Raw genomic sequence first — 14,221 nt, 5'->3', positions numbered from 1 at the left:
AATTTATGTCCACACAAAAACAAGCTGTATACAGCAGCTTTATTCATAATTTTCAAATGAGTCAAAAACTTATGTCCACAGAAAAAGCTATATACAGCAGCTTTATTCATAATTGCCAAAACTCGGAAGCAATCACAATGAATGGGTAACTGATACATCCAGACTATGGACTATTAGTCAGTGTTAAAAAGAAATGAGCAACCAAGACATGAGGGGAATGTAAATATGCATCATTAAGTGAAGGAAGCCAATGTGAAAAGCCTACCCACTGTAAGATTCCAACTGTGTGACATTCCGGGAAAGGCAAATCTAGAGACAAGACCAGTGGTTGCCAGTGGCTGGGGATGGGGGTGGGGGGAGCAGAGTGGATTAACAGTTGGAGCACTGAATCTTTAGGATAAGCAACGTATTCTCCATGATACTGTTAATGGTGGATACATGTATCATTATAAATTTGAACCCATAGAATGTACAACTACCAAGAGTGAATCCTAATGTAAACTATGGACCTTGGGTGATAATGATGTATCAATATCAATGTAGGTTCACTGACTGCAACAGATACGCTATCCTAGTGTGGGATCTGTCCATGGGGGAGACTGTGTGTGGTCTGTGGGATCCCTCTGTACTTTCCACTCAATTCTGTTGTATACCTAAAAGTCTATGAAAAATAAATATCTATTTAAAAAATACAAATACATATACTCCAATGAAAAACAATATATACACCAACTACGTGATCCAACCATTCTACTCCTGATTCTTATCCAAGAAAAATGAAAGCCTGTGGCCATACAAACACTTGTACAAGAACACCCAGCACCTTCATTAGTTAATAGCCCAAAACAGGAAACATAATACATTAACAAGTGAAATGAATAAACAAATTGTGGCATAATCACACCCTGGAATACTACTCAGCAATAAATAGGAATAAATTATTCACAGATGCAACAACATGGGTGAATCTCAAATTATACTGAGTAAAAACTTATGAACCCCCACAAAAAAAACATAGTGTATTATTTCATTTGTAAAATTCAAATTAATGGATGGTGATGGGAACTAGTTGCCTGGGGAAGGGTGTGGGACAAGAGGGGCAGGAGAGCAGGAGAGATTACAAATGGCCAGGAAGATTTTATAGGACTTTTAAGGATTTCTTTTGCTTTGGGTGCTCCCCAAATTAACACCCCTCCTAGACCTGACAGGAAAAAGCCACAGGGTTATAAGCTCAAGGTGGTAAAAGGCAGAGTTCAGGGCTGGGGAACAGTTAGAAATTTAGGGCAGAAATTCTGGAAACAGAGTCACAGGAGGAGTGAGATCAATCGGAATGTAAGTTCTTCCCATATCCTTGGATGGCCACTCATTGCACACATTAAGGTAAGCTTCGTGAGTTTGATTCTCTCTTGATTGAATGAATTACTTAACTCTTAATGTAGTGTGAGATGTCAGAGGTCAGAACTTAAGGCTGGAAATATGGGGAGAAGAAGGTAAGAGGGTCAATCCCTCACTCTATGAAGTCTACCTACATTCTTGGCAGATCTCTCAACTATGCAGACATAATAAAGAGCCCAAAGGGCCTCCACTAAGAAAGCAGCAGCTAGAAGGTGAGACATTAAAATGAAATGCTAAAAATTTTTTGATTTACCCAAAAGATTATAGAGAATGACAGATGAACATAAGACCTAAGATGGTAAATGTAAACACATCTGTAAGCATAACTATATTATGTGTAAATGCACTACCCTAAAATCAAAAGCAGACAATGGCAGAGTGTATAAGAATCAAGATCCAACTATATGCTGTCAATAAGAGCATATTCTATATACAAATACTTAAAATAAAAAGTACAGAAAAAATATATAAATAAATCATGTAAAGTCTAAGAATACCTGAGTGGCTGAAATAGTATCAGACAAAAAAGAGACTATAAAACAGAGCACTATTAGAGACAAAGAGACCTTAACAAAAGGGTCAAAGTATCAAAAAGCCATAATAATTACAATGTCTGCATATCTAATACAGGCTACAAAATACAGGAAAAAACAACTAGAGTGAGAAATGGACAAATCTACAGAGTTGGACATTTTAACATACTTCTCTCAGCTGTTCAAAGAACAATTAGAGGATAAAAAAATCAACCAAGATAAACCATATCCAGTTCTATAAAAGAAGTTTCAAAAGACTGGAATATTAAAGAATATGTTCTCTGACCACAGTGGAATTAAATTTTCAAAACCAGTATGTGGATGAAATTGTAACATTTCCAGGGTATCTCGCCTGGGTTTAGTGCATTTGCGTATCCTCAGGGGTGGAGAGAAGTTCATCTCAACGTCAATGCGTAATTACCTGGGCACCGAGGGCGAGTCTGAACCTGAGAGTTTAAGGGGAGGAGCTGTCTTGCTTGCTTGCTTCTTCAGGAGCAGAGGAGAGAGATGGCCCTGGACTACAGTTTGTAAGCAATAAACGGGTTTTAAACTTTATTTCTCCCTTTGACTGATTTCGGTTTTTAGAGGTATTTCGTCCCGGGATTTCCTCTCCCTGGACTTACACAGTAACAAGATGATATCCAGAAAAGTCCAAATTATATGGAAATTAAATATATTTTAAATGACCCATGTCAAGAAATCACACAGAAATTAGAAAATATTTTTAAATAATAATGAAAGAACATATCACAATTTCTGACATGCAGTTAAATACTCAGATAAATTTATAGCTTTAAATGTTTACATTAGAAAACAGTCTAAAATCAACCTAACATTCTGTCTCAAAAAGCCATTAAAAAAAGAAAAAAAGGAAATAAAATCAATTAAGTAGAAACAAACAATAGGGAAAATCAAGGAAACCAAATGCTGGTTCTCTGAAAAAAAAAACTAAACCTCTAGACTAATTTTAAAAAATAGACAAATATTACCAATGTCAGGCATGAAAGATAGGGTATTATATATCTTAGAGGCATTAAAATAAGGGGATATATGTAATTGCTAAGAAAAAATATACTAATTCCCTAAAACATACAAATTACCACATCTTTCATAAGAAAAGCAAAGAACATAAATTGTTCATGAATTCATAAATAGAAACATTCTTACAAAGGGACCAGATGACTTCACTGACAGATTGCACTGATCACTTGGGAAAGGATTAATACCAGTCCTAAACAAACCCTTTCAGAAAAACAGAACTTCCCAAGTTATTGTATGAGGTCAGTGTTACCTTGATATCAAAACTAGGCAGACATCAAGTGCCAAGAAAATTAGAAATCAAAATTCCTCCTTAACATAGGTTGCAAAAGTCCTAAACTAAGAGCGAATCTTACTAGTTTCTAGAAACATACTAAAAAGGGTATTGTATCATCAATAAGTAGGGTTAATCCTAGCATTAAAAACAAGACAATAGGCCCAAAATGGAGTCACTTATGCTAAGCCCCACATCTCTCTTAGAATTTCCTAAGAGATAAGAATGATGGAACATCTTTTGTTACAGTATTTGGTCTTTTGAACTCAGTTCCTGAAATCTTTTCAGAGCCATAAAGATGAAATGGATGTCTTCTTATTCATAACAAACCCCTTACAACCATACCTGAGTTTGTTTCTGAGGTGATTTTGGAAATCCCCTACACATGGGAGGGTAGCTACCAGGGGAGCCAACCAGCTTAGCAGGTCAGAAGTTTCAGTCCACTCCCTGACCTCTAGGGGAGAGAGGCAGGAGGCTGACCCAATCACCAATGATTATGTACGAATGATTATCATGTTTATTTAAAGAAGAGCCCCCAAAACACCCAGAAGTAGGGGGTTTGGGGAACTCCAGGTTGGTGGAAACGTGGAGACAGGAGAGCAATGAGCCAAGAGAACATGAGCATGCTGTGCCCCTTCTCAGGTATTTTGCCCTATGCATCTCTTCCATCTGGTTGTTCATGAGTTATATCCTTTTATAATAAACAATAATCTAGTAAATAAAGTGTGTCTCTCAGTTCTTTGATCCACTCTATCAAATCCATCAAGCCCAAGAAGAGAAATGAGGAAACCTCTGATCTATATAGCCAGTCAATCAGGACACATAACAGCCTGGAGATGTGAATGGTCTCTGAGGTGGGGTGGAGATGGGGGAAGTCTGGTACTTAACCTGTGGATCTGATGCTAGATTCAGATAGATAATATCAGAAGTGAGTTGACAGCCAGCTGGCATCTTGGATAATTGCTTAGTGTGGGAATAACCCCCACACATTGGAACTGGTGTCAGAATCAGAACTGAAATGTGTCAGTACCAAAAAAAAAACCACAACACAAAAAAAGGCAATAATGAAGGAAATGAGGAATGAAAAAGCTTTAAGAAATAAATAATAAAATGGCAAAAAATAAGTCCTTCTCTATCAGTAATTACTTTAAATGTAAATGGATTAAACTCCCTTATTAAAAGGCATAAATTAGCATGGATAAAAAAAAGACTCAAACAGCAGTAGACTCATTGAGACCAAGAAGTGACTAGTGTTACTAAGGGGGAGGGGTTGGGCAGGTGTTGGGGGAGGGTGAGAGGGATAAAGGGGCACAATAATTCATTATTCCAATATAAGTTGGTCACTGGGACAGCAGTCAATGATTCTGTAACATTTTTCTACTTTGATAGATAGAGGAAGTGAGGATTTAATAATATGGTAACTGCTGAACCACTGTGTTGTACATTTGGAACCAACATAAGGTTGTATACCAATGATACTTCAATAAAAAAATATGATCCAACTAAATGCTGTCTACAAGACACTTTTGATCTAAGGACACACAGAGCTTGAGACTTAAAGAATGGAAAAAGATACTCCATGCAAAAGAGAGCTGGGTGGCTATACTATGTCAGGCAAAATGGACTTCAAGTCAAAAATTGTTACAAAGAGACAAAGATATTATATGTATACATTTGTATACATACACACACACACACATATATGCAAAAGGATCAGTGCACCAGGAAGATAAATTTTAAACATACACGCACCAAACATCAGAGTCCTAAATATATGAAGCAAATACAGACAAAACTGACAAGACAACTAGGTAGCTCTATAGTAATAGAATTCAATATCCCACTTTCAATAATGGACAGAACAACCAGATAAGAGATAAAGAAATAGAGAACTTAATATTATAAATCAACTGGATCTAACAGACATATACAGAAAATGCTGCCAACAGCAGAATATACATATTTCTCAAGTGCACACTGAACATTCTCCAGGATAGACCATATTAAACCACAAAAATCCAAATAAGTTTAAAAAGACTGAAACCATACCAACAACTAGCTTTTCTGATCAGAATGGACTGAAACCAGAAGCCAAAAGCAGAAGGAAACCTGGAAAATTCACAAATATGGAGCAATTAAACAACATACTCTTAAATAACCAATGAACCTTAAAAAAAAAAAAACCACAAAGGGAATTAGAAAATAGAGATGAATGGAAACAAAATCCAAATGTACCAAAACTTATGAGATGTGGTGAATACAATGTGAAGAGGGAAATTAATAGTTGTAAATACTTGCATTAAAAAAGAGATCCAGCAATTCATTTCTGCAGGAAACAAAATCACTGTTCCAGGGAGAGATCTACACCCCCATGTTCACTGCAGCATTATTTACAATAGCCAACACATGGAAATAACCTCAGAGTATATCTACAGTTGAATAAAGAAAATGTGCAGTGTGTGTGCACACACACACACAAAATGGCATACTATTCAAACATAAAAAAGGAAATCCTGCTATTTGTGACAAAACAGATGGACTTTAATGGCATTATGCTAAGTGAAATAAGTCAGAGAGGAAAAGACAAATACTATATGATCTCATTTATATGTGGAATGTTAAAAAAAAACTCAGAGATCAGATTTGTGGTTGCTAGGGATGGGGAAATTGGGTGAAAGCAGTCAAAAGGTACAAAGTTCTAATTATAAATAAGTTCTGGGGAGGTAATATACAACATGATGGCCACAGTTACAATACTATATTGTACACTGAAAGTTGCTAGGAGAATAAGTCTTAAAAATTCTCATTGCAAGGGAAAACAATTGTAACTATATGAGGTGATGGATGTTAACTAAACTTACTGTAGTAATCACCTTGCAATATATATATTTGACAAGTTGGACACATAAAAATTTATACAATAGTATACATAAATTTTATCTCAAAACTGGAAAAATAGATAAAAATGGTCTCATATCAACAATATAACTTTACACCTGAAGGAATTAGAAAAAGAACAAACTAAACTTAAAGCTAGTAGAATAAAGCAGTAACAAAGAACATAGATAAAATAGGGAATTGAAAAACAGAAAATAAAAACAACAATTGTTCAAAAAGATCAACAGAATTGATAGACTTAGCTAGATTGGCTAAGAAAAAAAGATTCAAGTTACTAAAATCAGAAATGAACATGGGACATTACTACTGACCTTAGAGAAACAAAAAATATTATGAGAGTATTATGAACAACAAATTGGATAACCTAGAAAACGAGGACGAATTCCTAAAAAACATAAAACCTACTAAGACTAAATCATGAAGAAATAGAAAAATCTAAATAGATGAGTAACTATAAAAAGATTGAATCAATGATCAAAAACTTACCAACAAAGAAAATTCCTGGACCAGACAGACTCACAGCTGAAAACTCTCCTAAACATTTAAAGAACACCAATTCTTAAACTCTTCCAAAAACTTGAAGAGGAAACACTTCCTAACTACTCTGTGAGGCCAGCACTGCCCCGATACTAAAGACAGACAGAGACACTAGGAGAAAATGGAACTAAAGATCCACATACCTGATGAACATTATCTATAAAATCCTCAACAAAATGACAGGAAACTGAATTCAGCAGCATATTAAAAGGATAATGCAACACGACCAAGAAGGATTTATTCCTGGAATGCAAGGATGATCCAACATATGAATATCAATCAATGTAATTTGTCACATTAACTGAATGAAGGGGGAAAAAACATATAATCATCTCAATCAATGTAGAAAGCATTTTACAAAACTCAAAAACTTTCATGATAAAAACACTCAATAAATTAGGAATAGAAGAAAACTACCTCAACATAATAAAAGTTATAAATGAAAAACCCAAGCAAACATCAGATCAATGGTCAAAGACTGAAAGTTTCCCTCCAATATCAGGAATAAGGGAAGGGTGCCCACCTTCATCCCTTTATTCGACATAGTACTAGAAGTTCTAGCCAGAGAAACAAGGCAAGAAATAAAAGGTATCCAAATTAGAAAGGAAGAAGTAAAATAATCTGTGTTCATGGATGTTATGATTTTACACATAGAAAGCCCTAACTATTATTCCACAAAAAAAAAAAACCCTGTTAAAATGATAAATTAATTTGACAAAGTAGGAAGATACAAAGTCAACACACAAAAATCAGATGCATTTCTATGCACAATGAACAGCCTGAAAAGGGAATTAAAAAAACAATTCCATGTATAATAGCATCAAAAGGAATAAAAGAGTTAGGAATTAACCAAAGAGGTGAAAGACTTGTCCACGGAGAACTATAAAATATAGAAGAAATTAAAGAAGGCATAAAGAAATGAAATGACATCCCATGCTCGTGGATCGTAAGATAATATTGTTAAGATGTCAGTGCCACCCAAAGGGATATATAGATTCAGTGCAGTCCATATCAAAATCCCAACACAGAAACAGAAAAACCCATCCTAAAATTCATATGGAATCTCAAGGGACCCTGAATAACGAAAGCAATCTTAAAAAGGAGGTTGGAGGATTCAGGCTTCCTGATTTCAAAACTTACTATGTTAGCTACAGTAATCAAAACAGTGTGGTACTAGCATAAAGACATGCAGACCAAGAGAACACACAAGAAGGCCCACAGATAAGCCATTGTATATATTGCCAAATGATTTTTGACAAGGGTGCCAAGACCATTCAATGGGAAAAGGACAGTCTTTTCAACAGATGATGCTGGAAAATTGGATATCTACATGCACAAGAGTAAAGTTGGGCCCTTCCTTACACCATATTCTTTGAGTTTCGATCTCCTTCATCCAAAGCTTTTCCTCTCTCTCCAACTGGGATATCATATCTGGTTTGGAGGACTGATGTCCTGTGAAAAGATAAGATTTAAGCAAAAACATTAAAGGCAAAAAGTACTGAAAAATTCCAGTTCCAATCCCATAATGTAAGGCTCTGCCCCTCCCCCAAAGCAGTGTTTACCAACCTTTTTTTTTTATCACGACCCATTGTACAAAATACATTTAGTAGCATTAGAAATACATTACTCCCACATATAAATTCTTGAAATAAGAGAATTATGCTTCTGTTTCCAAGCACTGTCTGTTTTCAGTACCTCCTTTCCAGAGCCTGCCATCCCTTCCTATAAACAGCTACAGTTACGGCATTATTCTTGCTAAGGAGCCCTGATATTGTTACTCGACAGTAAAAACATCGATGCAACTTAATAAATTAATTTCATGATCCACAAGTTTAGAAGAGATACTACCAAATAAGGAGCTAGGTGATGCCAAGTTCATTTAAGGTCAATTACACAAGACCAAAAGCATCTTGTCTCTGTTCCACAGGGACTGGAACGCTGGTGTCTACGGCGTCCAGAGGACAGGGATGCTAATAAACATTCTAAAATGCACAGGATAGTCCCCACAACAAAGACTTATCTGCCCCCAGATGTCAAAATTTTGATGCTGAGGATGAGCTCTGCTTGAGGGGATGAGTCAGAGACGGCGCCCACCCTCACCCACAGAGACCAGGTTCCGGAAGTTCTCCAGCATCACGTCTCGGTACAGCTGCCTCTGGGGGGCGTCCAGCAGCCCCAGCTCCTCCTCGCTGAAGACCACAGCCACGTCTGTGAACGTCACTGCCTCCTACAACATCAACATATACACCCTCAATGTCACGCCCACTGGCCCCTGGGATGGGGGCAGCCCTGAGAAGGGGGGTGATATGGGGGGAGGGGTTCTAGGTGCTGAGGTACCTGAGCAACTCTTTTTAGTAGTTTCTCCTCTTCCCCTTCCACAGTCACACCAAAAATGCCGGGGCAGGGGCAAGAAGGAAGAAAAGAAAATACCTTGTGTGCATGTAACACAGAGCCTTTTACACAGTTAAGTCTCTACAACCGTCACTGTTCAATCCCAGCCTACACAGGTTTTACAATTTGAGTACTACGTTTTATAAGAAATTTTGAGTTGGTTTAGTCCCGCAGCACCCACAGCATTTAAGAGCGCCCCCTCCTCCTCTCAATGGGGTAATAGCACTATTTCAGCAATGCCTGCCAAGGTAACAAGCCTTCAGTACCACCCCGGGGCAGGTATGCAGTTTGTTCTGTGTTCTCAGGCAAATGCTATAGCCTCAATCACAGCAGTATTCAGTGTCAAGGTCAAGAGCACAGGCTCTGTAAACTGCCTCTGTTCACATTCTAAGGCTTTGTCCATTACTACTTTGTGACCTTGGACAAGTCACCTCACTTCCCAATGCCTCAAAATCCTCATTTGTATAAAAGTATTACATCACAGGTATTGGTAGGGATCAAATGAGCATGTGTAAAGGATTCAGTGACAGTATCTGACTCGAATGAAGTATTCCACAATAACTGTTAGCCATCACTAGCATCACCATTCCGCTGGGTGGTGATCCATAAAAGAGATGCTCTACAATATGTTTAACCATTTCAAATAACTAACAATAATTTAAAATTTTTAAATTATTAATAATGTTGCAAAAAACATATTTTTACATGGATCTCAGCCAACCTGTCTGGTTATTTCCTTTGGATAAGTTCCAAGAAGTGGTAATTGCAATATCAAAAACTATGCACATTTGTTTTACTAGTATAATGGCACTATCCCAATTAACTGCTCTTACAAGAGATTAGAAGTGTCCTCGATTCTCCATATTCCAGCCCAAACCAGACATTATTTTTTTTTAGTCTTGGGAAATTTGCTAAGTGGTAAAAACACGTCTAAAAAACTGCATCTAGTGTGTAAAAGATCATCTTTTGGTACTTTATTTTTCACATATTGCCATTTCTTTTGCTTATAATTCTACTGGGTATTTTATGCATCAGTAAGATTCCTACTGAGAATATTAAAACCTTTTTCTAGCATGAATAAATTCCCACCCTCACTCCCCATTCCTGTTTCCTGTCTTAACTTTATATATGCTGTTCTTAATGGAAATAAAAATTTCTTATCTAAAGACTGTTCACCTCCACATTTGTTTTGGTTGGAGTTCTGAGCATCTACGTCCTAAACAACTAGTTGCCCCTTGAACAATGGAGGTAGCGGCACCGACCCCCAGTTGAAAACCCATGTACAACTTTTGACTTCCCCCCAACTACTAATAGCTTACTGATGACTAGAAGACTTACCAATAACTTAAAACAGTTGATTAACACATATTGTATATATGACAAGTATTATATACTGTGTTCTTACAATAAAATTATTCAGAGGAAAGAGAATGTTTTTTCAAATTGCTGCACATCTCCAAAACATTTTCCAATATACTTATTGAAAAAACTCCAAGGATAAGTGGATCCACGCAGCTTAGACCCACATTGTGGAAGGATGAACTATAGTTGACACACGTGGCAAAGAGGAGACAGGCACTAACAAAGGGAACCAGGTGAGGGAGATGTTATTTTTGGAGTCCTCCATCCAGGAAACAAGCCAGACAGGCACACCAGGTGGCCTCAGTTCCCAGAACAGGGACATTTCTTCCCAGTCAACTCTAATTGGACTCCTGAAACTCCTGACTTAGGCATGAGAACTGCAGTGTCAGTTGGGCACTGAGTGGATACCAGTAGGTATTTAAAGGTTCAGGAATCTGTTTCCCATGGGAAGAAAGGTGAGATGCAGGAAAACTGTCCCTGCGAACACCTTTGAAAAGGTAAAATTCATAAACCACATTAATGCAGAGAATGGGGGGAAATATTAGGTAAACCATGGAAAATGATATAGTCATTTAAGTTATAAGGCGATATATAATTCAGTTTTTGAAAACCAAAATGGCACTTAAACTATGATTACAAATCTATACATGGAATCACAAATGAAAAGGATTGTGGGAAAAAGAAAACTGCTGATTTGTAAATACAGTTATAATGTAGGAATTGTTTTTTAAGAAGTACCTAATAATTTTCAGTTATTTGGAAATGAACAAGAGCAAGGGCCTGGCATACAACAGTAATTCAAGTGCTTCTGGCTGCCTCTGACCCTTCCCGAGCAGGAGAAAAATGTGTCCGATCTTTGTGAAATGAGATTGTCCAAACCTTAAGAAACAGAAAAGCAAACCCAGCTTACCTGGAATTTGGTCATTTTCCTCCCCTTTCTTCAGGGGAAAGGCAGAATTCTCGGAAGGCAACACTGGGGAAGGGAAAGCCATCATGAGAGAGATGCTGGGGATGCCGCTGGGCCACACAACACTCTCCCTGAACAGGAAGGGGTACCCCTTTCTCTAGGCACACACAGGGGCAACCTAATTGAGAACAAGGACTGGACTGCAGCCTCCCCTAGGTGCCCCTCAGCCAGCTGCCTCAGTTTATGATCCGTCCACAAAACAGCCCTAGTCCAAGGGCTTCCTGTAGCTCTCAGAGTACCCCAAGCCTTGGTATCAGAGAAAATGAAAGGCAGACAGGCTGTACACTGCAATGGGTCCTAAATGCATTGGGTTGGAATTCTACCACTGAGACAGGGCCCGTGGGTGTAGTCTGAGTAGGGTGAGGGCCTCTGGAATAAACAAGGCAGGGTACTTGCAGTCAGAGCAATGTAACTACATGCAAGGAAACTCCCTACTAAAACTCTGTTAAACATTCAGCTCGAGAGTCATTCTTCAGCGAGAGCAGTTGGTGTACCCCAGATAAAGAAGAGGAGCACATGTTTATTTTATGCTAATCATTTATAATCATGTGTAAGATTCACTCTAACATGCTAAAAGGCCCAGGCCTATGTGCTGTCTTTCCTCCTTCAGATCTGATGAAGTGATTTTGCAAACTGGGCAACTAATTCAGCATGCAGGCCCAGACATAAACAACACAGTAAAAGGCAGGAGGGATTCCACCTTACAGATAAGACTGCACTTAACTTACTCTTTACCAAATATGCCTCAGCCCACCTTGGGGTCAGGCTGAGCAGGTGGCCTTGTTTCATATGCCCCCAGACCAAGATGCTGGTATCTTAGGGATAAATCAACAGAGCAGAAGGTTCCTTGTATCAAGTTAACTGTAAATATCCTGAGACCCCTTAATAAGTCCACACCCCTAAGCTTTTTTTCAGGTTCTCAAAAAATCCTTATCTGCCTATAAAACCCCCTAGAAAACGTACCACCCAGGACTCTCTTGTTCCCCTCCTGTCGTGAGCCGGGAGCTCTGTCCTTTCACTTGATCTCTAAAAGCCTGTACCTTGCTCTCCTACCTTGACTGTTTGTGAAGCTCATTCTTCAGCTTCGTGAACAAGAACCCCGGCATCACCACTTCTATTATTACTTTCTACTTACGAGCAGGGCAAACCTTGAGCCAGTTGCTTATCTCTGCCTCAATCCAATAACCTATAAATGGGGTAATAGTAATTCCCGGTAGTCCCTATTTCCTGCAGCGTCGGACAAGCGATTGCTACTCTGCTTCATAAACTGCCCCTTGCAATGTGTACTTTCCAGAAAATGAATCTTTTTAAGAAACCCAGAACTCAGAGATGACTGCTGTCCTGTGAGTTACCATTACCCTCAGCAAAGTCTAATTCTGACTGGCTATCTCACAGAGAATTTGTTCTGTTGGTAACGATAGTTCAGTGGCCATGGATTTTTTTCCCTAGTAGGAGTAATTACTTGCACGTTATTAAGCTGGAAGATCCTCAACAGTTTCTTCTCCTGTGTGGCTGAAGGTAAATAACGAATAATAAAAACCCAAGGCTAATCGTGTTGCATTTAAATTAACTACACGGGGTTAATACAGAAGGCTGAACACTTACTAAGGCCTTCACTCACCACACCGCAGGCACTCTGCAAAGCCGTGATCACGATCGTTTCTCTGTCAGGGATAAACCACAGAGGACCTTCCCATGATCAGCGAACATAACTCTCCTTCCTGAACAAGTGTCTCAAGAGTCCCGGAGTCCAGGCACAGCCCCACATCTGTGATCCGTGAAGGGAGAGCGGCGCTGCAGCTGGAGCTCTGGCCCCATCCCGGGCTCCTAGATGCTTCCAAACGTCAAGGTGCCGGAGTTTCATAACACAATTGGTGGTAACACCCACCGTTTCACTACGTTCTAGGCATTGTTTTTCAGCTTTTCATATATAATCTCACTTAATTCTCAAAAGAACATCATTGGGGAGAAACTAGCCCTTTTCAACCATGAGGAAGCTAAGGCAAGGGGAGACGAAGTAACTCGCCCAGTATTTCACCGCGAGAAAGAGGCAGAGCTGGCTGGTGGGTCCGGGGGTGCTGAGGGAGCGGAGAGCGCGGGAGACCTGGGACCTTCAAACTCGGTGCACGACGCGAGCCGCCCCCGACGCAGGAGGCTTCGCCGAGCGGACGCACACCGCCGCCGGTTCCCTGCCCCAGGCGAGGACCCGGGCACTGCTCGGAAGGACCGCAGGGGCGCGCGGGGTAACTCACCTCCCCGCGAGCGATCTCGGCCCGACCTCGCCTTCCTGGAGCGGAAGTGTCTCGGACTACATACACTCCTAGGACTACACTTCCCAGAATCCCCATCGGAAGTGCCTCAGGTTGCACGCAACTCCTGGACTACATTTCCCAGAATGAAGTTCGCAGGACCGCGTTTCCCACCAGCCGGCTGGTGTTTTGACTGAAGTAGGTTCATGTTGCGTCGCTTCTCTGGCGTTGTAACTGTCAGATTTCTTTTTGTTTTATTCATTTCTTAAAGCTCATAAGAAAATGTGAAATAAATAAAGGAGAAAGGCAAAGTGTGCACTATGAAAGTTAATTGAAAACCGGTTTTTAGGGTGTCTTGCCAATGGGTTTCAGCCCCGGGCAAGTTCACTATGGAGTCAATGTGACCAAAGAAATGACAGCAAAAAGTTCTTGGGGTGAAAGGGTAATACCTAACTATTTCCACGGTGGCAGGTCAATCACTAAAATCCAATCCACTCAGAGCGAGTCCACATGCAGCAAGCCAGTCTCTACCTCTCGGCCCCTCGGCGCGCACAGCCGTCCTCTGGGCCTCTGTCCT

General features: G+C 39.4%; 1 protein-coding gene across 10 annotated transcripts in view; it reads right to left on the bottom strand.

The window, feature by feature from the left end:
* The window catches only part of ZNF235 (zinc finger protein 235), a 37,309-nt gene extending 23,088 nt beyond the window's left edge, over nucleotides 1-14,221 (bottom strand). Inside the window, exons 1-6 of one of the 10 annotated variants that reach the window (XM_037012399.2) lie at nucleotides 13,648-13,725; nucleotides 13,001-13,229; nucleotides 11,339-11,401; nucleotides 9,013-9,105; nucleotides 8,776-8,902; nucleotides 8,038-8,127 (exon numbers count right to left, since the gene is read on the bottom strand). In XM_037012399.2, coding sequence (XP_036868294.2) covers nucleotides 8,038-8,127; nucleotides 8,776-8,902; nucleotides 9,013-9,105; nucleotides 11,339-11,353 — 325 coding nt within the window. In that variant the 5' untranslated portion in view covers nucleotides 11,354-11,401; nucleotides 13,001-13,229; nucleotides 13,648-13,725. The other 9 variants (XM_037012401.2, XM_037012402.2, XM_017642242.3 and 6 more) reach the window with 9 other exon arrangements.

This window comes from Manis javanica, chromosome 17, assembly GCF_040802235.1.
Source record: "Manis javanica isolate MJ-LG chromosome 17, MJ_LKY, whole genome shotgun sequence".
Taxonomy (NCBI): domain Eukaryota; kingdom Metazoa; phylum Chordata; class Mammalia; order Pholidota; family Manidae; genus Manis; species Manis javanica.
This window is presented reverse-complemented; position numbering and strand designations above follow the sequence as displayed.